General features: G+C 41.8%; 1 protein-coding gene across 4 annotated transcripts in view; it reads right to left on the bottom strand.

Moving 5' to 3' along the window:
• Window positions 1-27,578, bottom strand: part of raly (RALY heterogeneous nuclear ribonucleoprotein) — a 179,599-nt gene that overhangs the window by 81,220 nt on the left and 70,801 nt on the right. For all 4 annotated transcript variants that reach the window (XM_070438344.1, XM_023983944.1, XM_070438373.1 and 1 more), the window contains one exon: window positions 9,483-9,761. In XM_070438344.1, coding sequence (XP_070294445.1) covers window positions 9,483-9,753 — 271 coding nt within the window. In that variant the 5' untranslated portion in view covers window positions 9,754-9,761. The remainder of the gene's footprint in view (window positions 1-9,482; window positions 9,762-27,578) is intronic.

Here is a 27,578-nt window from a genome sequence, read left to right as displayed (position 1 = left end):
CAATGTGAAACGTCCACACGTAGTATGAAACCAACTATTCCCATTGATAAATTCCCTATTGACCGTTAGTATTCTATTGACTTTTAGTACTTTTGACCTCTCGCCCTCTGCGTTGTGTACTTATCTTCAAAAAATTCTACACACAAGTCTCCTTCTTATTGGTGTCCTTTAGTAGTGGTTTATTTGCAGCAAATCGACCATGAAGGCCTGATTCACACAGTCTCCTCTGAACAGTTGATGTTGTTACTTGAACTCTGTGAAAGCATTTTTGGGCTGTAATTTCTGAGGCTGGTAACACTTATCCTCTGTAGCAGGTAACTCTGGGTCTTTCAAATCAAATCAAAATGTTATTTGTACAATACACATGGTTAGCAGATGTTAATGAGTGTAGCGGAATGCTTTGTGCTTCTAGTTCCGACAGTGCAGTAATATCTAACAAGTAATCTAACAATTCCCCAACAACTACCTAATACACACAAATCTAAAGGGGTGAATGAGAAATATGTACATGTAAGTATATGGATGAGCGATGGCCGAGCGGCATAGGCAAGGTGCAATCGATGGTATAAAATACAGTATATACATGTGATATGACGTAATGTAAAATATGTAAACTTATTAAAAGGCACGTCTGGGACCTGTTGGATCGGAGGGTGAGGGCTAGGGCCATTCCCCCCAGAAATGTCCGGGAACTTGCAGGTGCCTTGGTGGAAGAGTGGAGTAACATCTCACAGCAAGAACTGGAAAATCTGGTGCAGTCCATGACGAGGAGATGCACTGCAGTACTTAATGCAGCTGGTGGCCTCACCAGATACTGACTGTTACTTTTGATCCCCCCCGTTTGTTCAGGGACACATTATTCAATTTCTGTTAGTCACGTCTGTGGAACTTGTTCAGTTTATGTCTGTTGTTGAATCTTATGTTCATACAAATATTTACACATGYTAAGTTTGCTGAAAATAAACGCAGTTGACAGAGAGGACGTTTCTTTTTTTGCTAAGTCTATATTAATGTATTTGATATCCCCCCCCACACACACATATTTTACTTCTCCTTCTGCTATCAGTCATTATATACACCTCATAGGTCAATCAGCTATTCCTGTCAGACGCATAGGCATACAGTATGCATAGGCATACTGTTTGAGGGTGTGGTACTTGCCAAAGCAAGGGACTGCACACAAGATTGTGTTACAAGGCACACACATGTACTTGGTCATCATCCTTTGTTTTGGTTGCCGGGTAGATGATAGACACGTTCATCTGTACACACAATAGTACGCAAGCATAAACAGCATGGGACCACGCAGCCATCATACCGCTCAGGAAGGAGACGCGTTCTGTCTCCTAGAGATGAGCGTACTTTGGTGAGAAAAGTGCAAATCAATCCCAGAACAACAGCAAAGGACCTCGTGAAGATGCTGGAGGAAACAGGTACAAAAGTATCTATATCCACAGTAAAACGAGTCCTATATCGACATAACCTGAAAGGCGCTCAGCAAGGAAAAAGCCACTGCTCCATAACCGCCATAAAGCCAGACTACGATTTGCAACTGCACATGGGAACAAAGATCGTACTTTTTGGAGAAATTTCCTCTGGTCTGATGAAACAAAAATAGGCCATAATGATCATCGTTATGTTTGTAGGAAAAAGGGGGACGCTTGCAAGCCGAAGAACACCATACCAACCGTGAAAAAGGGGGGTGGCAGCATCATGTTGTAGGGGTGCTTTGCTGCAAGAGGGACTGGTGCACTTCACAAAATAGATGGCATCATGAGGCAGGAAAATTATGTGGATATATTGAAGCAACATCTCAAGACATCATCAGGAAGTTAAAGCTTGGTCGCAAATGGGTCATCCAAATGGACAATGACCCCAGCATACATCCAAAGTTGTGGCAAAATGTCTTAAGGACAAGAAAGTCAATGTATTGGAGTGGCCATCACACAAGCCCTGACCTCAATCCTATAGAAATGTGTGGGCAAAACTGAAAAAGCGTGTGCGGAAAGAGGGGCCTACAAACCTGACTCAGTTACACCAGCTCTGTCAGGAGGAATGGGCCAGAATTCACCCAATTTATTGTGGGAAGCTTGTGGAAGGCTACCCAAAACGTTTGGCCCAAGTTAAACAATTTAAAGGCAATGCTACCAAATACTAATTGAGTGTATGTAAACTTCTGACCCACTGGGAATGTGACAAAATAAATAAAAACTGAAATAAATCATTCTCTCTACTATTCTTCTGACATGTTACATTCTTAAAATAAAGTGATCCTAACTGAACTAGGACAGGGAATTTTACTGGGATTAAATGTCAGAAACTGAGTTTAAATGTATTTGGCTCAGGTGTATGTAAACTTCCGACTTCAACTGAATACCCTTGAGAAGTTTGGTTTTGGCACTGGATTTATCAAGTGGGTTAAGGTATTATACTCCAATCCAAGAGCAGCAGTCCTCAGAAATGGTATGATCTCTTTCTTTTTTAATCTGTCGAGGGGAACCCATCAGGGTAGTCCTCTCTCACCTCTCATTTTTACTCTATTTTTGGAGCCCYTGGCAGCAGTAATCAGAGCTGATTCAGGAATCAAAGGAGTGATTGAACATAAACTGTTTTTATATGCTGACGACATATTGTTACTCATTAGGGTACCGGCCACATCAATCCCTTTGGGTTTGAACACAATTKACATTTTCTCACAGATATCTGGTTRTAAGATTCATTGACAGAAGTCAGAAACTATGCCTGTATCCAAATTCTGTMCTCCTGTTGCAATTACTTCAKTACAGTTCAAATGGACACCATCAGGGATGAAATACCTGGGTATAAAATTGAGCAACGAACTACTGAATATCATGCAAATTAATATGATGCCACGACTACAAAAAATTMAGAAATAATGTTGATAAATGGAGGCTGCTTAATCATACTTTATGGGGTATAATATATATTGTTAAAATTGTTGTGTCCCCAATGTTTTATTATGTGTCCATGATGCTCCCTGTGACCATTTCTCCCTTACTATTTAAACAGTACAAACAAATGATTAAGGATTATCTTTGGGATGGGAAAAATCCCAGAATAAATGTGAACAAGTTATATCTTCCAAGGGATGAAGGAGGACTAGCATTACCCAAAGTAGAACTATACAACATATCATTTGAAGTAGCCAAATTGGCCAGACACTGGGACAATTATGATTTCCATTTGGGATGGACTCAGATTGAGAGGTCTATCACAGTCYCGTTTAAGCCTATTGAGGCCTTATCACCCCCAAAAATTCAGAGACAGCCAACGGAAGAGGATAACCCAATCCTACAACATTCCTGAGAGGTATGGGTTAAGGTTCAAAAGATGTTTGGAATTTCCCAGTTTAAACCAAAATATTCCTCCATATGGCACAACCCATCGGTTTGCATAGGAAAACATGCATTTATCTGGGAGGTATGGCTTAGACAAGGCCTGCATGCACTAGGGGCTATATATGAGAAAGGAGTGCTTAAGTCTTATCAGGACCTGAAGGGAACATTTAATTTGCCAGATAAGGGAGATTTCTGGAAATACTTACAACTAAGGAGCTGCATGGGGTCTCTTATGAGTATTAACCTCCAGAGAGATTAAAACTTGTTAGAACAATATTTCATGTTGTCAGGAATATCACACTCCGTTTCAGTGTTTTATAAAAGAGTCTCACATGCACAATATGGAAACTGTGAGAATTGAAGGTTGATTTGGCAGAGGGATCTGAATTGTGACATTGAGGAAGATGTATGGAAACATTTTGTTTCCAATGTAGGGTGGTGTGCCAGGGATACAAGGGGGAAATKTACACATTATACGATTGTTCATAGATAGCCTATCCCAGAGTCCCCACTATTAGGGGATATCTATTTCACGACCAGGTATTAGCAAAGAAGAGTTTGGTCTTGCCTCAGTGGGTTTTCTTACTGCGGCWAGACTCATACTACGTAACTGGAAGAGCGCAGATAGTCAGAAATCAACAGATTGGCTCAAACTCATGGTGGAGACGGCATCTTATGAATCAATGATAGCAAAATTACAGGAGAGGAAAGGGAAATTTAGTAAGATATGGGGTAAGTAAGATAACACTTATTGAATTATATAAGGGACATGCGGGGGAGAAGCTAGGGCATAAGTTAGAACAAATATATATGTAATGGGTGTTTTTTTTGGCATTTAAATAAATATATAGTTATTTATTTTTATTTGCTGTTTCATTTTCTAACCACTGATATATGGTTGAAMGGTGCTGTCTTGTTTACTGTCTTGTTGAGTGTTGTGTTTTTGTTGTTATTAGTGTTATGTAATGTCATGTTGATAAATTMATTCAAAAATGTATTGACAAAAAAAAGTAATGAGGTGGGCACCATTGTCCTCAGACATCTCACACTCACWGTCCAGAAGGTTGGGGGGCAGATATTAATTGTCACTATCTGATTGATCCGACTCACTCTCATACACAGATTTTTCATCAGAATTACAAAATATCATTACTCTATACTCAATGGCTATGAGTATCTGTCAACAATTATGTTCTCTGTCAGGACTGACTTAGATTGTAACGATGGTTACTTTCCAGGGGTTTTATTCTTATTCATTTTATAAACTTCTCCTGTGCTTGCCCCCCCCCCCCCATTTATTGATGAATCCCCCATCATAGTTATAATCCCCACAAACACCCCTAAAATGGTTTCATCCAAATCTGTCAACCCCGGTTAGCTTTCGCAACACCGCTAGGCTACACAATAAGATTGCGAAAGGCTGTTGGATCGAATCACAGACCTGACAAGGTAAAAATCTGTTGTTCTGCCCCCGAGCAAGGCAGTTAACCCACTGTTCCCCGGGTGCCAATGGCATGGATGTTGATAAAGGCAGCCCCCCGCACCWCTCTGATTCAGAAGGGTTGGGTTAAATGCGAAAGACACATTTCAGTTGAATGCATTCCATTGTACAACTGACTAGGTATCCCCTATTCCATTTCCTTTCCCTGTATGTGAWGTGATAATCTGTGAGGTGATAACCTGTGTGCTTTGTGATTTGTCAAAAATGGTAAGTCATGTGGTCCGGTTCTTGTATACACTGTAACAAGCACATCGRAGATTTGTAATATTTGTCAAACATAAACAAACATGGCTGCTATCATAAAGGATTTAGCCGCTGTTAGCTTAGCTGACACRTATCTCATTTCTAAACAATATTACATTTCTCTGATGTGCCCACCAGAGAAGTGGTGCATTGTAAACAAGTCTAAGTTATGTTTTGTTGTCAGCGCAACCTGTAATTTAAACTGGTTTGTGGAATGAGTTTGGCTGTGAATGTGTTCCGTGTAATGCTTGGATGATGAAGTTGATCATTTATCTTTTACAATAAAAGGTGAAATTGAGCAATAAAGTTGTGAAGTCCTTTATTTTCCATCAGTACAAAACATTGTTTAGTCGATGCTTTTCAGACAACAATGCTATTGAGACGCGTTTGTTGCATCATATGTAAACACCCTGTTGCTACTGTTCCAATCACATATTCGCGATGGTATGCAGGGACCACTCAACAATGATCAAAAAATGTGTGATCGAACGCGACAGAAGGCTAGATGATGATCTTGGGTCAGTTTAGCATTTTCTCTACTAATGATTAAGATTCGGATTGGGGAGGGGAAGCTGATTCTAGATCTGTCTAGCCATAAAAGGGCAACATAAATGCCTGACAACCTTGATGTTTGTGCAGCCCTACCATCTCCACCAGAGGGAGGTGTTTAGCCATGCTACGCCTCTCTCTGCCKCTCCCTCCACTGGAATGTAGCTAAAGCTAGCATCAGTGGCCTGATCCCTAGCTGTCACTCTCTTTGGCTCCTGTGGACACAATCCTGATTGTGCTCTCTGGGCACACCCACCGTGTGGGGATTAAGGATGAGGCTGTGAGGTGTACGCTGGGGCCTCACTCCACACTGAAAGCCTGTTAACTTGACTGTGACGTGAACGAGCTGTGTGTGTGYGTTTGAGTGTGAGTGTGTGTTTGCGAGAGAGAGTAGGTGTGAGCCTACAGTCTATATGTTGCAGATTGTGTGTGCGTGTGTTTTTCAGTAGGTGTGTGTGTGTATATGAGTAGGTGCGTGTTTGTTTGTGTGTGTGCATCAGGTTGTGTGTATCTTTGAAAGTCTTTGTTTATGTGTCTGTGCATGTGTGTTTGTGTCTGTGTTGGCATGTCCGAGTATTTCGGTCTGCCGGGACCAGGGTCTTTGAAAGCGTTGGCATGAGTCAGTGAGCACTTTAAACCCGCTCTGATTCCCCCTGTGAGCCTACCCAGCTAGGACATTTGGTTCCTTGGAAGTTGTGGGAACGTACATTTTTGTTTTTTATGGGATGTTTTKTTAACGTTCTGAGAACTAATGTGTTTTTAAATAACATTCTCTGAACTTACTAACRTTTTCTTGTGTTTTTTTATGGAAAGTTTTCTTAAAGTTGACTTTAAATAGAACCAMRAGGAAACCTGTAGGAAACGTTATGCTGAAGTACTGAAATTCCAATAGATGTTTTTTTGAGAACATTCCCAATGTCAAACCAGTTAGAGAACGTTCCTAGAACATTACCAACATTTAAATTAAATGTAACCATGTTTGGACTTTTAGGAAATGTTTTGTTAAAGTAAAGTAAAGTTTTTTTGTCATTAAATGAGCTGAGAACTATCCTGCACCATTCCCAGAAMGTTGTGGGAAGGTTGTATTCAAAATAACCATAGGACAACAACGCTCTCACCAAGTTCTAAGAAACATATGGTTCTCAGAACGTTATGTGCTAGCTGGGTATGGGCACCTGCAGAGTCAACACCTGGCCCCGGCCTGCCTCTCATCTATCTGCATGAAGGGCAGCAAAGGCCCTGTTGCCGGGGTACATTACCAGTGGTTACAGCGGCCCATGCCACAGCTGATTAACCTAGATCTAATTTTGGAGGACAAAGTTGAAATGAAAACCGAGGTTTCCAGCTGCTAGTTAATAAGCGGTATCCTGAGCGTTATGTGATACAGAGGTGATATGTGTAAAGCTGTGTAGCCTGCATAAGTGGACAAGTCAAGCAATTTACTGCAGTGACTAGCAACAGTATGACTGCTTCCCAAATGKCACCCTATTCCCTATATAGGATTATGCCCATTGGACTCTGGTCAAAAGTAGTGCACCATGAGAGATGATGTGTAGCTAAGAAGAGTGATATGTAATTTGATATCTATTTGATAACAATCTCTTTAGGCCCAATTCGGRGTCAAGTGCACACATCTCTTTTCCGTAAATCACTCATTGGGAGGAAAAAAATGTATATAAATAAATGTATAAAAATTCACGACAAATCAAAATACTGCCCAATGTGACTTTTCTGGTCTTTTCCTCCACTCACATTTAGTTCCCTGAAACTGTCCAGCGTGTAATGGGGGATGAAGCTTTACCAGACAACCAGTAGCAGGGTGTTAAATGATTCCCAGTGCAGTGCAGTCTGCGCTGGTATTCCTCTGTGGCTCACCACACAGTCAGGAGGTTAATCTCCATGTTCCATTGAGATCAATACTCTGATAACAAGCACCACTCTTCAAAGGCCTGATAAGGACTACAGGGAGTGCTGTAAGAGTGGTTTATATACCCACTGCTCTTAGCCGCGGCCCAGAAGCTCACTCTGCTCTCTCATTCCCAGAGGTAGTTGATGCAAGACCAAAATAAACAGCGCCGACCTGTAGCCAAGGCTGCTGGATTATACATGGGGTACATACTAAAATGGAAATAAAATGTAACCACCTTTAGGAAACTTTCTTTAAGTAATGAAATTCCAAGCTCTCTATTAAGAGTTACCATGTGCTGAGAACAGTGCTTAATTTGAGCTGGATCCTGCTGGAACAGGATCTGGGACCTGTCCGTTTTGGACTGTTTCATTCTGGAACATATTTGGCCGGATCCAGTACCTCGCATGGCGTGAACAATTATTGTAACATTTTGCAAAGTAAAAATTATAATAAAAGCGATCAAAGTTCATTTGAGTTGCCTTTTCGTTAATCCTTCTGCCCCCAMGAAAAAAACTAAATGTGAAAAAGTYGATTTTCAGCCTGGGCCTGATACTCTAAGAGTTGATTTGGGTTGGGCCTGTCACGACTTCCGCCGAAGTTGGTGCCTCTCCTTGTTTGGGCGGCGTTCGGCGGCCGACGTCACCGGCTTTCTAGTCTCCACCGATCTACATTTATTTTTCCTTTTGTTTGGTCTTGATTGTACACACCTGGTTTCCATTACATTATAATTTATTCCCTATTTAACCCTCTGGTTCCATCATGGTTTTGTGCGTGTTTATTGTTGTCAAGTTGTCTCGTTTATGTGCTCTGGAATTTTGTTCTCCTTGATGGAAGATTGTTTATTTTGAGTACAGTTACGATTATTACTCATCTCTGTGTCCTGCGCCTGACTCCGCCTTATCCACATCACCTAGACTTTTGACAGGGCCGGCCCGGGCTTATTGTTTGCGCAACATTGTAACCTATGTTTGAGACCAACGCGTGGCCATGGCTGTGTGAGAAGCGAGTCTGTTTCAGAGATTCACTTTCTATGATCTCTCTCCCTCTCTCGCTGATTGACATGAKTCCGCAACTCTCATCGCTCAAGCTTTGCACTTCATTATTTATTTCCTTATAGAAATCTTAGCCGCCCGAATGGTTATGGTGGAGCTTCAGCACCCCTGATTTATTGAAATAAATTTGCCAAAGTTAGACCTACTGTTCAAAAAGAAATTAAATAATTCAGAATAGCCTACTACACCATGACAAAGCCTATAATTTAACCACAGAAGATCAATAGCTTCTTTAAAAAATAGCCTAGCTGTGGAGTGTAGCCCAATAACAAGGCATAGACTACAGTCGGGAACACAGGAAAAATCTGTCAGTGAACAAACAGCATGCAGACAAAACAGGCCTTTCRCAATATTTCAAATACAATCGTGGAAAAACACAAGTTGGAAAGCTAATGGCTCCTTCTGAAAAGAGAAGACCCCAATCTGTCTGCTGTAGGCTACTGAAATATTCCCAGATCCTAGGCCACAACAATATTCACCATGTGTACAACTTCTGTAAGTGCCTCTACTCTACTGCTCTATGCTACTATGCAAATGAGATGATATGCATGCAATGCTTTTTTTTAAAGGTGATTTTTTTCATKCATTCCGGGAACTCAGAGCTCCCCAGGTCACCCCCCTCTCGCGCTCACTTTTTGTTCCGGCACCTCCCGATTTACAAATGAAGCACTGRSTGAGAATGTTCCTAAACCAAGCAACTATCCTGCACCATTCCCAGAAAGTTGTGGGAAGGTTGTATGCAAACATAACCATAGGTCAACCACGYTCTCACCAAACTCTAAGAAACATATGGTTCTTAGAACRTTATGTGCTAGCTGGGTAGTATTCACTATTCAGACGAATGAGAGAAGAACCCAAACAGGACTCACCCAAAGTCTGTCCCGCCAGCATTCGTCCGTTTTCCCCAATAACAGCCCCACTGGCATGCCTCTCGCTGGCGTACTGGACAAAGGCGTAGCCCTTGTGCACAGAGCAGCCCAGCATGCGGCCATATTTCGAGAAGATGGTCTCCACATCCATCTTCTTCACCACCGCTGTGTTGAGGTTACCGATGAACACRCGTGAGTTGATGGACTTGGGGTCGTTCTTGTTCGTGACGTTGCTGGTCTGAACCTTCAGAGACATCTTGGTTAGGAACATCAAAATATCTGCGATGAGGGGGRAAAAGGATGATAAACAAAAATTGTAAGTTCCTTTTCTTTGGATGATAAGTTGCTCTTCAACTTTTTTTGTTTTTGTTTTGGAAGTCAATTAATTATACTKTAAGTCCCCTGGTGGATGTGTTGCTGTGGTAGATATTCTACTTGCTGCGAGGACAAAACGGCGTTGGTTTAATGAGGTGCTATGAGTTAATAGAGAAATACTAGACAAGATATGCAGAATTACTTTCAACAATCGATAATTATGGACAATAGAAAACCAAATAACATCAAGGTTGCCATCACTTTGCAGACTTCTGTCACTTCCCATTGCAACTAAATGCATGCTCTTCAAACGATCGCTGCCCGCACCTGCCCRCCCTACTCTGGATGGTTCTGACTTGGAATATGTGGACAACTACAAATACCTAGGTGTCTGGTTAGACTGTAAACTCTCCTTCCAAACTCACATTAAGCATCTCCAATCCACAATTAAATCTAGAATCGGCTTCCTATTTCGCAACAAAGCATCCTTCATTAATGCTGCCAAACATACCCTCGTAAAACTGACTATCCTCCCGATCCTTTACTTCGGCGATGTCATTTACAAAATAGCCTCCAACACTCTACTCAGCAAATTGGATGCAGTCTATCACAGTGCCATACGTTTTGTCACCAAAGCCCCATATACTACCCACCACTGCGACCTGTACGCTTTCGTTGGCTGGCCCTCGCTTCATATTCGTTGCCAAACACACTGGCTCCAAGTCTTTGCTAGGTAAAGCCCCACCTTATCTCAGCTCACTGGTCACCATAGCAGCACCCACTCGTAGCACGCTCTCCAGCAGGTATGTTTCACTGRTCACCCTCAAAGCCAATTGCTCCTTTGGCCGCCTTTCCTTCTAGTTCTCTGCTGCCAATGACTGGAACGAATTGCAAAAATCMCTGAAGCTGGAGACCCATATCTCCCTCACTAACTATAAGCTCCAGCTGTCAGAGCAGCTCACAGATCACTGCACCTGAACATAGCCCATCTGTAAATAGCCCATCCAACTACCTCATCCCCATACTGTTATTTATTTTTTTGCTTCTTTGCACCCCAGTATCTCTACTTGCACATTCATCTTCTACACATCTATCATTCCAGTGTTTAATTGCTAAATTGTAATTATTTTGCCACTATGGCCTATTTATTGCTTTACCTCCCTTATCCTACCTCATTTGCACACACTGTATATAGACTTTTTCTATTGTATTATTGACTGGATGTTTGTTATTCCATGTGTAACTCTGTGTTGTTGTTTGTGTCGCACTGCTTTGCTTTATCTTGGCCAGGTCGCAGTTGTAAATGAGAACTTGTTCTCAACTAGTCTACCTGGTTAATAAAGGTGAAATAAAAAATAAAAAAATACAATTTGGCACACACTGTTTGAATCAACGTTGTCTCCACGTCATTTCAAWGAAATTATGTTGAACCAACGTGTAATAGACGTTAAATTGACATCTGTGCACAGTGGGTTTGCAGACACAGTTATTTGAAAACAAACTTCCAAGAGTCACCCAGTACTGTCAGTTTTACTGTTACTTTAGGTAAGGTGCGAATTATGGGGGAGCCAGGGGGGACTCAGATCCCTGAATGAGACATTAACTCCCCTAAATACAACAAAAGTCTAACTTTGGGGGGGGTCTCTAAATAATGCTAATTTAACCATTCTCCTATTTGTTTTAAATATAGTGGTAAATATGTTTTACCGTGGTAAATATTAAAATAAAAGCTTCCAAATGAAACTAACACCTCTCCATCGTGGCGGCGCTGAATTTCGGCTTCAACCGAGCTCCTTTAAGCATAGATTTTCCTTTTTACTTCCTTATTTTTTTCGCCATTTGTTTTCCATGCTGCCTTGATAGAAAAATAACCTTAATTCCAATACATTAGATTTATCTGTTAATTTTTCATCGTTTGCTTTTGTCAGTCAGCTGTTTGGAGTGCTCATAGATTTTCTGTTGTTGTTGGTGCACGCGAGTAGGCTACTGGTGTTTTCCGTGCCATCCGTGGCCAGAAGTAGTAGACCGTTTATTAAGCTTTATTATTTGTTTTCTTTCCTGGATTAGGTGATGATGGTCAACAATATCACGAGACAACTAGCCACCAATGTGCATCCAATCCATCCAACAAGTAGGCTATACTTTAATGACGGTATGGTGCATTCAGGAAAGTATTCAGACCCCTTTCCTTTTTCCAAATGTTGTTACGTTATAGCCTTATTCTAAAATGGATTAAATAAGTATCATTCTACAMACAATACTCATTATGACAAAGTGAAAACAGGTTGTTAGAAATACCTTATTTACATAAGTATTCAGACTCTTTGCTATGAGACTCAAAATTGAGCTCAGGTGCATCCTGTTTCCATTGATTATCCTTGATGTTTCTACAACTTGCCTGTGGTAAATTCATTTGATTGGACATGATTTCTAAAGGCACACACCTGTCTATATAAGGTCCCACAGTTGACAGTGCATGTCAGAGCAAAAACCAAGCCATGAGGTTGAAGGAATTGTCCGTAGAGCTCCGAGACAGGATTGTGTCGAAGGCACAGATCTGGGGAAGGGTACCAAAACATGTCTGCAGCACTGAAGGTCCCCAAGGACACAGTGGCCTCCATCATTCTTAAATTGAAGAAGTTTGGAACCACTACGACTCTTCCTAGAGCTGGCCGCCCGGCCAAACTGAGCAATCGGGGGAGAAGATCCTTGGTCAGGGAGGTGACCAATGATCCGATGGTCACTCAGACAGAGCTCCAGAGTTCCTCTGTGGAGATGGGAGAACTTTCCAGAAGGACAGCCACCTCTGCAGCACTCCACCAATCAGGCCTTTATGGTAGGTTTACCTTCCAACAGGACAACGGCCATAAGCAAACAACCAAGACAACTCAGGAGTGGCTTTGGGACAAGTCTCTGAATGTCCTTGAGTGGGCCAGCCAGATTGAACATCTCTGGAGAGAACTGAAAATAGCTGTGCAGCGACGATCCCCATCCAACCTAACAGAGCTTGAAAGGATTTGCAGAGAACAATGGGAGAAACTCCCCAAATACAGGTGTGCCAAGCTTGTAGCGTCATACCCAAGAAGACTCAAGGCTGTAATCGCTGCCAAAGGTGCTTCAACAAAGTACTGAGTAAAGCGTCTGAATACTTATGTAAATGTGATATTTCAGTTTAGGATTTTTTATACATTTACAAACCGTTTTTTTCTTTGTCTATATGGGGTATTGTGTGTCGATTGATAAGGGACAAAAAACAGTGTAATCAATTTTAGAATAAGGCTGTGAAATGTGGAAAAAGTCAAGTGGTCCGAATGCACTGTAGGTGACTCTTTCAGCTAGAAGAGGTTAACGCTCAGTTAGAAGCATTCAATTTTGCAATGACATAGGCTTACATTATTTTTTATTTCTGTGCCCATAAAAACTGTTTTCACGGYGAAACGTAATGAAATGTTACGTAGGCGTAGTTACAGTGCATTTTCCAAGATCTCCAAGATCCATGATTCGTACAGGGTTTAGTTCAATGTTGTAATTAATTTGCTAAATGCTTAATAATGACAAATAACACTGTCATAAATGTCATTAATGTAATGAAGGAAAGGTATTGTTTTATGTCACRCGATCTGTGAAGACTCCAAGCATTAACTCATGAATTATAGGCAACTCATGAACCAATGTGTAAAACATGTTTTGATTCAACTCATGTATTATATTGAATGTAGGCTACCTGTTCTGCCTGTGTTCATGTGTGTAAAATTGCCTCGGTTAAGAGGGTAGGCTACCAGCAGTGGTGTAGGCCTAGTGGAGGGTAAACACAAGTAAATGCTGTTTAACCAGCTTTTTCAGAAAAATGCATTGAAAGTATAGGGAGCATGACCGCTTTTTTACCGCGCCCGGGAATCAGTTCACCAACCATTTTTCCCCCCCCAAAATATCACTGGCTACCGGTAGACCTATTTGAAGTTCATGGTAATACACATTGTAGCCTAGTCTAATAAGTTGACCAACTTGTCACACTGTGATCTGGTTCATGTGTCCTTGTGATTGTCTCCCCCCCCTCCAGGTGTTGCTTATTTTCCCCGGTGTATTTATCCCAGTTCGTCTTGTTTGCCAAGTCAACCAGCGTTTTTCCTTGCTCCTATTTTTCCCAGTCTCTGTTTGTTTCTAGTCCTCCTGGTTTCGACCATTGCCTGTCCTGACTCTGAACCCGCCTGCCTGACCACTCCTGTTCTGACTACCAGCCTGCCTATCCCCTTGTACTGTTTTGGACTCGGATCTGGTTTCTGACCCCTGCCTGGCCTGACCTCGAGACTTCCTATCGCCTGGTACTGTTTGGACTCTGACCTGGTTTATGAATTCTTGCCTGTCCCCGACCTGCCTTTGCCTACTCCCTTTGTTATAACAAATATCGGAGCTCRACCATCTGCTCCTGTGTCTGCATTTGGGTCTCGCCTTGTGCCCTTATACATGTGACCATTCTATTTTTACCAGGACAGTTTCAGCCACATTCTCAGGTTTTCTGACTTTTCAGGCTGCATTTTTTTTTTAACATTTGTCAGGAAGATGCATCAATTAATGTAGGCCTAATCAATGGCAATCGCTGAATGTCATTGGGCACATTTTTTTGGTGTTTTGTAAACAGAAGTCTATTTCCATTAATCAAATGGCGCGAGTATACATGCAGTTTGGATGCTGGAATTATTTTGTAGGGATTTGTTCGACCGACAATCAGATGAAAAAAGAATGTGTGACACATTAAAAGGTTATTAATTTTTACCGTTTAAATACCGTCTTTATTAATAGGCCCATAAAAAATACTAATAGGCCCATTAACACTTCTTGTCAAGTAGGGGCGCTGTTTTCACTTTTGAAAAAATCGTGCCCAAATGAAATGGCCTCGTACTCTTTTCTAGATCATACAATATGCATATTATTACTATTGGATAGAAAACACTCAGAAGTTTCTAAAACTGTTTGAATTATGTCTGTGAGTAAAACAGAACTCATTTTGCAGCAAACTTCCATGCAGGAAGTGAAAAATCTGAAAACGAGGCTCTGTTTCAGGGCCTGCCTATTCAATTGCCTTATATATATATTTATTTATTTTATTTTTAAAAATGTTATCCCATTTTCTCCCCAATTTTCGTGGTATTCAATCGCTAGTAATACTATCTTGTCTCATCGCTACAACTCCCGTACGGGCTCGGGAGAGACGAAGGTCGAAAGCCATGCGTCCTCCGAAGCACAACCCAACCAAGCCGCACTGCTTCTTAACACAGCGCGCCTACACCCGGAAGCCAGCCGCACCAATGTGTCGGAGGAAACACCGTGTACCTGGCCCCCTTGGTTAGCGCGCACTGCGCCCGGCCCGCCACAGGAGTCGCTGGAGCGCGATGAGACAAGGATATCCCTACCGGCCAAACCCTCCCTAACCCGGACACGCTAGCATTGTGCCTACCCAGGCCCCTCGCGCCGACTGCGCACAGGCCGGTCGCCCGAGCCGTCGCAGCCTACTGCGACAGCCTGCGCAATCGAAGATCGTGGCCAGTAGCACTGCGATGCAGACCTAGACCCTGCGCCACCGGGAGGCACAATGCCTTATTTTATCTATGCATGCACTTCATACGCCTTCCACTAGAGTGGAGTGGAAGGTGGAATGGGGTGTCTAGCTTGATCTGAGGTCGAACAAGAGCTTTTGGAGTGGCAGGTCAGGAATTTCCTTTGCTACCAACGCACGAAGCACCTCGATATTGTCTTCTGATAAGCGTTCGGTTTACACGGCGAATATCTCGGCTCTGATTTTATTTGATACATGTGATCGTAAAGTAGGTTTTTTCAACCGAGTTTTATCAGATTATTCAACGTTTATTGGGACTTTTGGAGTTTTCCGTTCTTTGCGTCGAAGAAAAATGGGAACGTTATCAACATTGGCTAGCATTGTGGCGCGAATTCGACAGAAGAAAGGACATTCTAAAACCAAACAACGATTTATTCTGGACCAAGGACTCCTTGTACAAGATTCTGATGGAAGCCCAGCAAAAGTAAGAACAATTTATGATGTTATTTCGTATTTCTGTGGAAATGTTGATTCCTATTCTCTGCGTTTTGGCGAGCGCTGTCTCGCAATAACGCAAGCTGTTTGTTATGGTAAAGTTATTTTAAAAATCTAACACGGCGGTTGCATTAAGACCAGTGTATCTTTCATTTGCCATACAACAAGTATTTTTATGTAAAGTTTATGATGAGTTCTTTGGTCAGATTAGGTGAGTGTCCAAAATATCTCTGGAAATTCTGGTGAATCGATGCTACGTATTCACAATGTATAATCAGGATTTGTAGCTCTAAATATGCACATTTTCGAACAAACAATAAGTGTATTGTTAACCTGATGTTATAAGACTGTCATCTGATGAAGTTGTTCAAGGTTAGTGATTCATTTTATATCTTTTGCTGGTTTTGCGATAGCTACCTTTTGCGGTGAATAAATGCATTTGTGTGTTTGGCTATTGTGGTAAGCTAATATAATTCTATATTGTGTTTTCGCTGTAAAACACTTAAAAAATCGAAATATTGGCTGGATTCACAAGATGTTTATCTTCATTTGCTGTACACACATGTATTTCTCATAAATGTTTTATGATGAGTATTTATGTATTTCATTCTTGTTGCTCTCTGTAATTATTCTGGCTGCTTCGGTGCTATTTGTGATGGTAGCTGCAATGTAAAACTATGATTTATACCTCAAATATACACATTTTTTGAACAAAACATAAATGTATTGTATAACATGTTATAAGACTGTCATCTGGTGAGTTGTTTCTTGGTTAGTGACTAATTATATCTCTATTTGGTCGGTTTGTGATAGCTACCTATGCGGTAGAAACATGGTGAAAATATGCGGTTGAGTCTTTGGCTATTGTGTTAGCTAATAGAAATACATATTGTGTTTTCGCTGTAAAACATTTTAAAAATCGGAAATGAGGCTGGATTCACAAAATGTTTATCTTTCATTTGCTGTATTGGACTTGTGATTTCATGAAAATTATATTATATGATATCCCTGTCCCGTTAGGCTAGGCTATGCTAGTCAGCTTTTTTGATGAGGAGGATCCCGGATCCGGGAGAGAGAAGTGGTAGAGGTTAAAAAATATTATATAGAGCCCCCCGAATGTCGTGGTGTAATTGCACTCTGACTATAGGCGTTGCATTTTGAGAGATTCAGAATTCTACAGTATGTAAATTGAGTGTTTAATAAATCTTCTTGAGAATACAGGGGTGCTATTTTCCCATTAGCATAATTTGCTCTACAGATAAACTGCCTCTTATTCAATTATTGCTCTTACTATATGCATATAAATAATACCATTGGAAAGAAAACAATCTCTAGTTTCTAAAACCGTTTCAATTTTGTCTCTGAGTGATACACAATCATTTGACAGCACTTTCCATGACCAAGAAGAAAAAAGCAAGATGTGTTATGCCAGCTTCAACGCTCTGCCTATATATGGTCGTGCCCCCTATGACCCGAAACACACCTCATTGGCCTTCCTCTGGGTGACAAGAGGACGTCAGAGGAAAAATATCTTGTTTATCTGGACTGACGTGAAATGAGAGCTAATTCTTTGGCGTGACCGACAACTTCCGGTTCTCTATATCGTGCGAATTGGAGCTGCGATTGTCTTCTGTTGTCGGCCATTATTATCTCCGTCTCGAAGTTTGTTTGATACATGTGACCAGATCATCGTAATGTATGTTTTTTCAATATAGTTTAATCAGATTATTTGAATTTTTTCGGGAGTTTTGCGGTGTTCCGTTGTCTGATTTATTATCGTTTGAGAAATCCGTGCCACTCGACCAGTACCTGTGCTAAATGGAGTGGGAAAGGAACCATTCTGAACGCAACCAACGACTCATCTTGACAAAGGACACTTTGATCAACATTCTGATGAAAGATCAGCCATAGTAAGACCCAATTTACGATGTTATATCATATCTGTTGTGCATGTGAACTGCCGTGGGCGCCCAGCCGAATCTGCCTGGTATAGCTATGCTAATTTAGCGCTACATTTTGTTTTTGTTATAAAACATTTAATAATCTGAAATATTGTTTGGATTCACCAGATGTTGGGCTTTCAATATCTGTACGCTGTGTATTTTTTCTGAAATGTTTTAAGATGAGTAATTAGTTATATGACGTTGGTCTCTGTAATTGTTCTGGCTGGGTCAGCACTAATTTCAGATTGCAGCTGCAATGTAGAACTGTGATTTATACCTGAAAAATGCACATTTTTCCAGAAAAAACTATGCTATACCAAATATGTTATCAGACTGTCATCTTATGAAGTTGTTTCTTGGTTAGTGGCTATATATATTTTTATTTAGTCGAATTAGTGATAGCTACTGACGCAGGAAAAAACTGTTGGAGTAAAAAAATCGTGTCCTTTGCTAACGTGGTTAGCTAATAGATTTACATATTGTGTCTTCCCTGTAAAACATTTTAAAAATCTGAAATGGTGGCTTTATTCACAAGACCTGTATCTTTCATCTGGTGTCTTGGACTTGTTATTTTAATGATAATTAGATGCTACAAGTTACTTGTGACGCTATGCTAGCTATGCTACTCAGTGGGGGGTGGTGGGGGTGCTCCCGGATCAGGGTTGGTGACTCGTTAAAGGTTAAAAGCACAAAAAAGGACTTTAAAGACAAGAGAGGACTGATTGATTCTATTTGAACAGAACAGTGTGAAGCTGCTCCCCGGCCTCCTGTGTGGAGAGCTCTGGGAGGCAATGTCTGTTAGGTTACAGCCTTATTCTAAAATGTATTAAATMTTTTTTTTACTCGTCAATCTACACACAATACCACATAATGACAAAGCAAAAATCTTTTTTTTGTTGTTGCTAATTTATAAAACAAAATAGCCAAATATTACATTTATTCAGACCCTTTACTTTAATTTATTTTATTTTATTTAACTAGGCAAGTCAGTTAACTTCTKACGGCTGAAATCCCGTTAACGGGCTCGATTTGACAACAGCCAGTGAAGGTGCAGGGCGCCAAATTCAAACAACAGAAATCTCATAATTAAAATTCCTTATACACCATTTTAAAGATAAACTTGTTTTTAATCCCACCACAGTGTCCGATTTCAAAAAGGCTTTACGTCGAAAGCATACCAGTGCGATTATGTTAGGTCAGCGCCTAGTCACAGAAAAACACAGCCATTTTCCAGCCAAAGAGAGGAGTCACAAAAAGAAGAAATAGAGATACAATTAATCACTAACCTTTGATGATCTTCATCAGATGGCACTCATAGGTYTTCATGTTACAYAATACATGTATGTTTTGTTCGATAAAGTTCATATTTATATAAAAAAATCTCAGTTCACATTGGTGCGTTATGTTCAGTAATGTTTTGCCTCCAAAACATCCGGTGATTTTGCAGAGAGCCACATCAATTTACAGGAATACTCATAATAAACATTGATAAAAGATACAAGTGTTACACATTGAACTTTAGATAAACTTCTCCTTAATGCAACCGCTGTGTCAGATTTCAAAAAAGCTTTACGGCAAAAGCACACCATGCGATAATCTGAGTACAGCTCTCAGATACCCGCCATGTTGTGGAGTCAACAAAAGTCAGAAATAGCATTATAAATATTAACTTACCTTTGATGATCTTCGTCGGAATGCACTCCCAGGAATCCCAGTTCCACAATAAATGTTAGTTTTGTTCGATAAAGTCCATAATTTATGTCCAAATACCTCCTTTTTGTTTGCGCGTTTAGTCCAGTAATCCAAATGCACAAGGCGCGAGCACTAAGTCCAGACAAAAAGTCAAAATAGTTCTATTACAGTTCATAGAAACATGTCAAACGATGTATAGAATCAATCTTTAGGATGTTTTTATCATAAATCTTCAATAATGTTTCAACCGGACAATTCCTTTGTCTTTAGAATGAAAAGGAACAGAGCTCGTGCTCACGGCTGCGTGCGTGACTAAACAAAAGGCTTTCAACCAGACCCCTGGTTCAAACAGCTCTTATTCTCYCCCCTTTCACAGTAGAAGCCTGAAACAACGTTCTAAAGACTGTTGACATCTAGTGGAAGCCTTAGGAAGTGCAATCATACCAAATTTACTCTGTATATTGGATAGGCAATCACTTGAAAAACTACAAACCTCAGATTTCCCACTTTCTGGTTGGATTTTTCTCAKGTTTTCGCCTGCCATATGATTTMTGTTATACTCACAGACATCATCTAAACAGTTTTAGAAACTTCAGAGTGTTTTCCATCCATATCTACTAATAATATGCATATCTTAGCTTCTGGGCCTGAGTAGCAGGCAGTTTACTCTGGGCACGCCTTTCATCCAAACGTGGTAATAGCGCCTCCCAGCCATAAGAAGTTAAGAACTAATTCTTATTTTACAATGACGGCCTACCCCGGCCAAACCCTCCCCTTATCCGAATTGTGCGCCACCTATGGCCGTCATTTAATCAATTTACTCAGTACTTTGTTGAWGCACCTTTGGCAGCAWTTACAGCGTCAAGTCTTCTTGGGTATGACGCTACAAGCTTGGCACACCTGTATTTGGGGAGTTTCTCCCATTCTTCTCAAGCTCTGTCAGGTTGGATGGGGAGCGTTGCTGCACAGCTATTTTCCGGTYTCCCCAGAGATGTTTGATCGGGTTCAACTCTGGACTCTGGCTCGGCCACTCAAGGACATTCAGAGACTTGTCCCGACGGCACTCCTGCACTGTCTTGGCTGTATGCTTAGGGTCGTTGTCCTGTTGGAAGGTAAACCTTTGCCCCAGTCTGAGGTCCTGAGCGCTCGGAAGCTTTGCAATACTTTGCTCTGTTCATTTTTGCCTCAATCCTGACTTCTCCCAGTCCCTGCCACTGAAAAAAAAACACAGCATGATGCTGCCACCACCATGCTTCACCGTAGGAATGGTGCGAGGTTTCCTCCAGACGTGATKCTTGGAATTCAGTGCAAAGAGTTAAATCTTTATAAATCTTTTATAAGACCAGAGAATCTTGTTTCTCATGGTTTGAGACTCTTTAGGTGCATTTCGGCAAACTCCAAGYRGGCTGTCATGTGCTTTTACTGAGGAGTGGCTTYCGTCTGGCCACTCTACCATAAAGGCCTGACTGGTAGAGTGCAGCAGAGATGGTTGTCCTTCTGGAAGGTTCTCCCATCTCCACAGAGGAACTCTAGAGTTCTGTCAGAATGACCATCGGGTTCTTGGTCACCTCCCTGACCAATGATATTCTCCCCCGATTGCTCAGTTTGGCCAGGCGGCCAGCTCTAAAAAGGGTTCAAATGTTTTCAATTTAAGAATGATGGAGACCACTGTTTTCTTGGGGACCTTCAATGCTGCAGAAATGTTTTGGTACCCTTCCCCAGATCTGTGCCTCGACACAATCCTGTCTSGGAGCTCTACGGACAATTCCTTCGAACACATGGCTTGGTTTTTGCTCTGACATGCACTGTCAACTTTGGGACTTTATATACTGTAGACAGGTTTGTGCCTTTCGAAATCATATCCAATCAATTTGTAGAAACATGTCAAGGATGATCAATAGAAACAGGATGCACCTGAGGTCAATTTCGTGTCTCATAGCAAAGGGTCTGAATACTTATGTAAATAAGCTATCTGTTTTTTATTTTTTATACATTTGAAAAATGTATAAAAACCAGTTTTTGCTTTGTCATTATGGGGTATTGTGTGTAGATATTGGGTATTGTGTTAGAATAAGGCTGGAACGTAATAAAATATGGAAAAAGTCAAGGGGTCTGAATACGTTCCCGAATTAACTGTATATGCATAATATTTGCTCTTAGAAGCAATGTGGGATCTGAGGCTCATATTCCTTTCAAGTCGTACCCAGTGATGTATATATACCCTGGATTGCAGATGCTATATATTTGCCAATGAGAGGCTTTGAACCCACCAGTCGGCCATATTGGCACTCCCCGGAAGGAGCAGTCCTCCATAAAAATGAATGGAATTCTACAGTATTTMAATTAAAATTGTATTTAAGTATTTCTTAAATACTTAAAAATATATACTTTAAGGAAATGTATATATATTTTTTTCATGTTTTATTTTGTCTTTTTAGCTCACTATACATAATTTAAAAGTATGCATTACGTTATCTGCAATAGAATAGAAATGGCAAAAACAAATGTAGACATTGATAAATGCATTTATAAAGCTTCCAAAATATTTTTTTTACAACGGTGGGGGAGTACCAATATGGAGGCGTGGTGGCTTCAAAACAAACCCCCGTATGTCATCTAGTGTATATATAAATCATTGTTCATACCCTTAGATGACACTAAAGAAGGTTAGTGCACAGCGCCATATATCCCAAAGTGTGTCTTGGCACCTGAGAAAAACAAATATAAGTCACCCCGAAGGTATGTCCTTCCCGAGATAACAGCAAAGGGCTTAATAAATGTGTAATAGCACACTCTTTTTTTCTCTCTTCCGCAATAGAGCTAAGGTGGTGGGGCTGGTAGATCCTAATTCCCTGTCAGAATGTGATGTCTTGCTTATTACCGGCCTCTCCGCTATCATTTGCACAATAATTAGCAAGCTCTAGCAGCAGCGGCACAGGCATGAAGGTCACAGTCCATCATATTCTGTTGTGAAACCGCCAGCAGAACAACAGAGGTGGGGGTGTATTGATTGTTTTCTTCCTTTGAGTTATTGGGTCTCTCTTCTGCCAATAGGAAGTGCTGACACCCATTGCCACCGTTGTCAGGCCAGCAGGAAATATATTGCTAATACCTGCAGCCATTTACACTATGGCCCAGCCCAGCACCGCTGTACTTTTAATATGTTTTCATGTCTCTATCGAACAGCGGCGGTCTATATGTTGACTGTGTAAAAGRTCATACCAAGGGAGGTAAACAACATTACACACTGTTGAGCAATACAACATGAATCTTTTGTCTTGTCCAAGGACAGTGGTAGCACTGAATATTTTATTTTGTCTAGAAAACAAAATCAGCAATGTTTGCAAYGTCGCTGACATGGGGATTAATCTAGTATTGTTTGCTGTTCTTTTCAAAACACACAAGTAAATTCCAGTAAGAGGTCTAAAAATGCATTTTTTATTCCTGTTTCATCTTTCTTTTCCTACACATTCTGTTCAAATTATTTCTGCCATTATCCACATATAAACTGACAGGCATTCTATTCCAAATCACAGCTTTTCCATCACACAACACTCACACCAGCACTGGGCAAACTTTCTGCACAAGTTTGCACCGTGCTCCAAAAACATTAATTAGATGCACATTTCCAAACCACCAATACATTTCTAATGTTGCCTGGGAAGAGGGRCCTTTCCGCAGACACAGTGCCGTGGCCGGGGGGTGCAGCTGGGCAACTTGATAAACCATTAGCATAGCTGCGACCATGTTCAATGGATCAYCAGACTGATGCATAATTGAGTTCCAGTACGAATGGCCCTTCAGCTAGCCCAGGGGCCATGCTGCCTCACTGTATTTCCTCCCCCTACCACAGCCGAAAAACCGCTGCCACTGATTTCCTTCACTTTCCTCGCCTGCCCTCCCTCGCTGGCAGAATTAATTTCCATCACAATCTCTGATATTCGCAGCAAGTTTGTCCCTGCAGCCATTTTCCTGTTTCTCTCTCTTCTGCTTATCTGTGTTCATCCAGCTTTAATGGTGCGTGGCCTTTACTAGCACAGGCAGAAGGGGTGGTGTGTGTGCTCTGTGTCAGGCAGTAGGGGTGGTAGTGTGGTGTGTGAAGATATGCCTCTAGTGGTGTGGGGGCTGTGCTTTGGCAAAGTGGGTGGGGTTATATCCTGCCTGTTTGGCCCTGTCCGGAGGTATCATCGGATGGGGCCACAGTGTCTCCTGACCCCTCCTGTCTCAGCCTCCAGTATTTATGCTGCAGTAGTTTATGTGTCGGGGGGCTAAGGTCAGTCTGTTATATCTGGAGTATTTCTCCTGTCTTATCCGGTGTCCTGTGTGAATTTAAGTATGCTATCTCTAATTCTCTCTTTCTCTCTCTCCTCTCGGAGGACCTGAGCCCTAGGACCATGCCTCAGGACTACCTGGCATGATGACTCCTTGCTGTCCCCAGTCCACCTGGCCGTGCTGCTGCTCCAGTTTCAACTGTTCTGCCTGCGGCTATGGAACCCTGACCTGTTCACCGGACGTGCTACCTGTCCCAGACCTGCTGTTTTCAACTCTCTAGAGACAGCAGGAGCAGGAGAGATACTCTCAAAGCCAACTGATATTTACTCCTGAGGTGCTGACTTGTTGCACCCTCGACAACTACTGTGATTATTATTATTTGACCATGCTGGTCATTTATGAACATCTTGGCCATGTTCTGTTATAATCTCCACCCGGCACAGCCAGAAGAGGACTGGCCACCCCTCATAGCCTGGTTCCTCTCTAGGTTTCGGCTATTCTAGGGAGTTCTTCCTAGCCACCGTGCTTCTACACCTGCATTGCTTSCTGTTTGGGGTTTTAGGCTGGGTTTCTGTACAGCACTTTGATATATCAGCTGATGTAAGAAGGGCTATATAAATAAATTGGATTGGATTTGATTTGTCAGGCTGTAGGGGAGGTGTGTGTGGTGTGTGAGGTGGGCAGTAGGAGTAGCGGCCACACACAGACCTGTGTGCAAGAGGCCTGCTAGTGCAACCTACAAAAATCACAGTAACCCACTCAACATCTGCAGGGGCATTGCAGGCATGCACTTTAGATAGTCCAGGGTCTCTACCTGTGGTTCAACCCACTCCACACAGGAATAGCCAGCAAGACGTGTTAGCGCAGGTCATTTCACCCTTCATGTTATAAAATTACATTTTCAAATGAACATACAGTGAGCTCAAAAAGTGTTGGGACAGTGACACGTTTGTTGTTGATTTCGCACCGTACACCAGAACTTTACATTTTAGGGTATTTTCATCCACATTGGGTGAACCGTTTAGAAATTACAGCACTTTTTGTACATTTCAGGTGACCAAAGGAAGGGGGACAAATTCACTTGTACAGTATGTGTATTAAAGTAGTAAAAAGTTAAGTATTTGATGACTACATCAATGACTACATCAAGCTTATGATTCTACAAATTTGTTGGAGGCATTTGGTGTTTGTTTYGGTTGTGTTTCAGATAATTTTGTGCCCAWTTAATGGTAAATAATGTATTGTGTCATGTTGGAGTCACTTTTATTCTAAATAAGAATAGAATATGTTTCTAAACACTTCTACATTAAAGTGGATGCTACCATGATTACGATAATCCTGAATGAATCATGAATTTTGATGAGTGAGAAAGTTAGAGGCATAAATATAATTTCCCCCCAAAATGCTAACCTTGAGCTTYTAACTTTCTCACTCATTATTATTCCAAAGTGCTGGAGTACAGAGCCTAAACAACAAAAAATGTGTCACTGTCCTAAAACTTTTGGAGCTCACTGTAAGTGTGTTAAGAGGTCACCTTGTGAAATGGGTCAGTACTTATCAATTCAAGCAATCAACAACAAGGGTTTGTTACCCGKGATATGTTCTGGGTAGCCTCTGAGAATAATATCGACAAATACACGGATATGGTGACTGAGTTGTACATGAGATGTTGTACCCACTGTGACTATTAAACCTACTCAAACCAGAAACCGTGGATAGATGGCAGCATTCGCGCATTGCCCGTCAGGCAATCAAACATGCAAAACGTCAGTACAGAGACAATGTGGAGTTGCAATTCAACGGCTCAGAAACAAGACGTCTCTGGCAGGGTCTACAGATAATCACGGACTACAAAGGGAAAACCAGCCACGTCGCGAATACCGACGTCTTGCTTCCAGACAAGCTAAACACCTTCTTTGCCCGCTTTGAGGATAACAGACTGCCACCGCTACCAAGGACTGTGGGTTCTCCTTCTCCATGGCCGACCGTGAGTCAGACATTTAAGCGTGTTAACTCTCGCAAGGCTCCCGGCCCTAGACCCACATCAATTTGCTTACGACCCCAATAGATCCACAGACGGTGTAATTGCCATTGCACTGCACACTGCCCTAACCCATCTGGACAAGCGGAATACCTACGTAAGAATAYTCTTCATTGACTGACTATAGCTCAGTATTCAACACCATTGTACCCTCCATGCTCATCATTAAGCTTGGGGCACTGGGGCGGAACCCCGCCCTGTGCAACTGGATCCTGGACATCCTGACGGGCTGGCCCCAGGTGGTGAAGATARGAAACAACACCTCCTTTTCGCTGATCCTCAACACAGGGGSCACACAAGGGTGCGTGCTCAGCCTCCTCCTGTATTCCCTGTTCACCCATGACTGTAATGGCCACGCACGCCTCCAACTCAATCATCAAGTATGCAGACGACACAACAGTAGTAGGCCTGATTACCAACAATGACGAGACATTCTACAGGGAAGAGGTGAGGTCCCTGGGAGTGTGGTGCCAGGAAAATAACCTCTCACTGAACGTCAACAAAACAAAGGAGCTGATCGTGGACTTCAGGAAACAGCAGAGTGAGCACGCCMCTATCCACATCAAYGGAACCGCAGTGGAGAAGGTGGAAAGCTTCAAGTTCCTTGGCGTGAACATCACGGACGATCTGAAATGGTCCATCCACACATACAGTGTGGTGAAGAAGGACTGCAACACCGCCTCTTCAACCTCAGGAGTCTGAAGAAACTTTTACAGATGCACAATTTACAGCATCCTGTCGGGCTGTATCAACGCCTGGTACGGCAACTGCACAGCCCGCAAACGCAGGGCTCTCCAGAAGGTTCTACCAGGACACCTACAGCACCCAATGTCACAGGAAGGCCAAAAGATCATCAAGGACATAAACAACCCGAGCCACGGCCTGTTCACCACGCTACCATCCAGCAGGTGAAGTCAGTACAGGTGCATCAAAGCTGGGACCGAGAGACTGAAAAACAGCTTCTACCTCAAGACCGTCAGACTGTTAAATAGCCATCACTAGCCGGCTTCCACCCGGTTATGCAACCCTACACCTTAGAGGCTGCTACCCTATATATTTGGAATCACTGGCCACTTTAATAATGGAACACTAGTCACTTTAATAATGTTTACATACTGCTTTACTAATTTCATATGTATATACTGTATTTATTCTACTGAATTTTAGTCAATGCCACTCCGACATTACTCAATCTAATATTTAGATATTTCTTAATTCCATTATTTTTCTTTTAAATTTGTGTGTTGTTGTGAATTGTTAGAGACTACTGCACTGTTGGAGCTAGGAACACAAGCATTTTGATAAACATCTACTAAATATGTGTATGTGACCAATAATTTGATTTGATTTGAAATAATTAGAGCCTCAGTGATATGTGAAATCCTGTTTCACACCACTTTCAGGATAACAAGGGATGATGAATAAGCTTGTTGTGTCTCCTTTGGGGGTTGGTGTAACCAGGCACTATTTTTTGGGCAGGCTATACAGTCGGTGGCTGAAGTTTCAATGCAATCGGCAAAAGTAGAGCATTTCACCATAAGGGGATGAAGGAATGAAGGAAGAGATTATGTGGGGGAGATAGAGAGTGACGGGAGGCACCAGGCATGGGTGCTTACAAAGCATGCAGCATCCTCAGTAGCTGCCAATCGCTGGCGCGTAACCACTGCAACAGCAAATTAGCCTCCAGGGAGCTTCTCTCCTCAAATTGAAATTGACAGCAGGTGACACTTGCAAACATTAAAATAGCCCTGGCGGAAGCGTGGCCAGAGCTAGCCGTCTCTTTA

Source organism: Salvelinus sp. IW2-2015, linkage group LG1 (assembly GCF_002910315.2).
Source record: "Salvelinus sp. IW2-2015 linkage group LG1, ASM291031v2, whole genome shotgun sequence".
Classification (NCBI taxonomy): domain Eukaryota; kingdom Metazoa; phylum Chordata; class Actinopteri; order Salmoniformes; family Salmonidae; genus Salvelinus; species Salvelinus sp. IW2-2015.
Note: the sequence above shows the minus strand (reverse complement) of the source record. Positions and strands in the feature narration are given on the sequence as shown.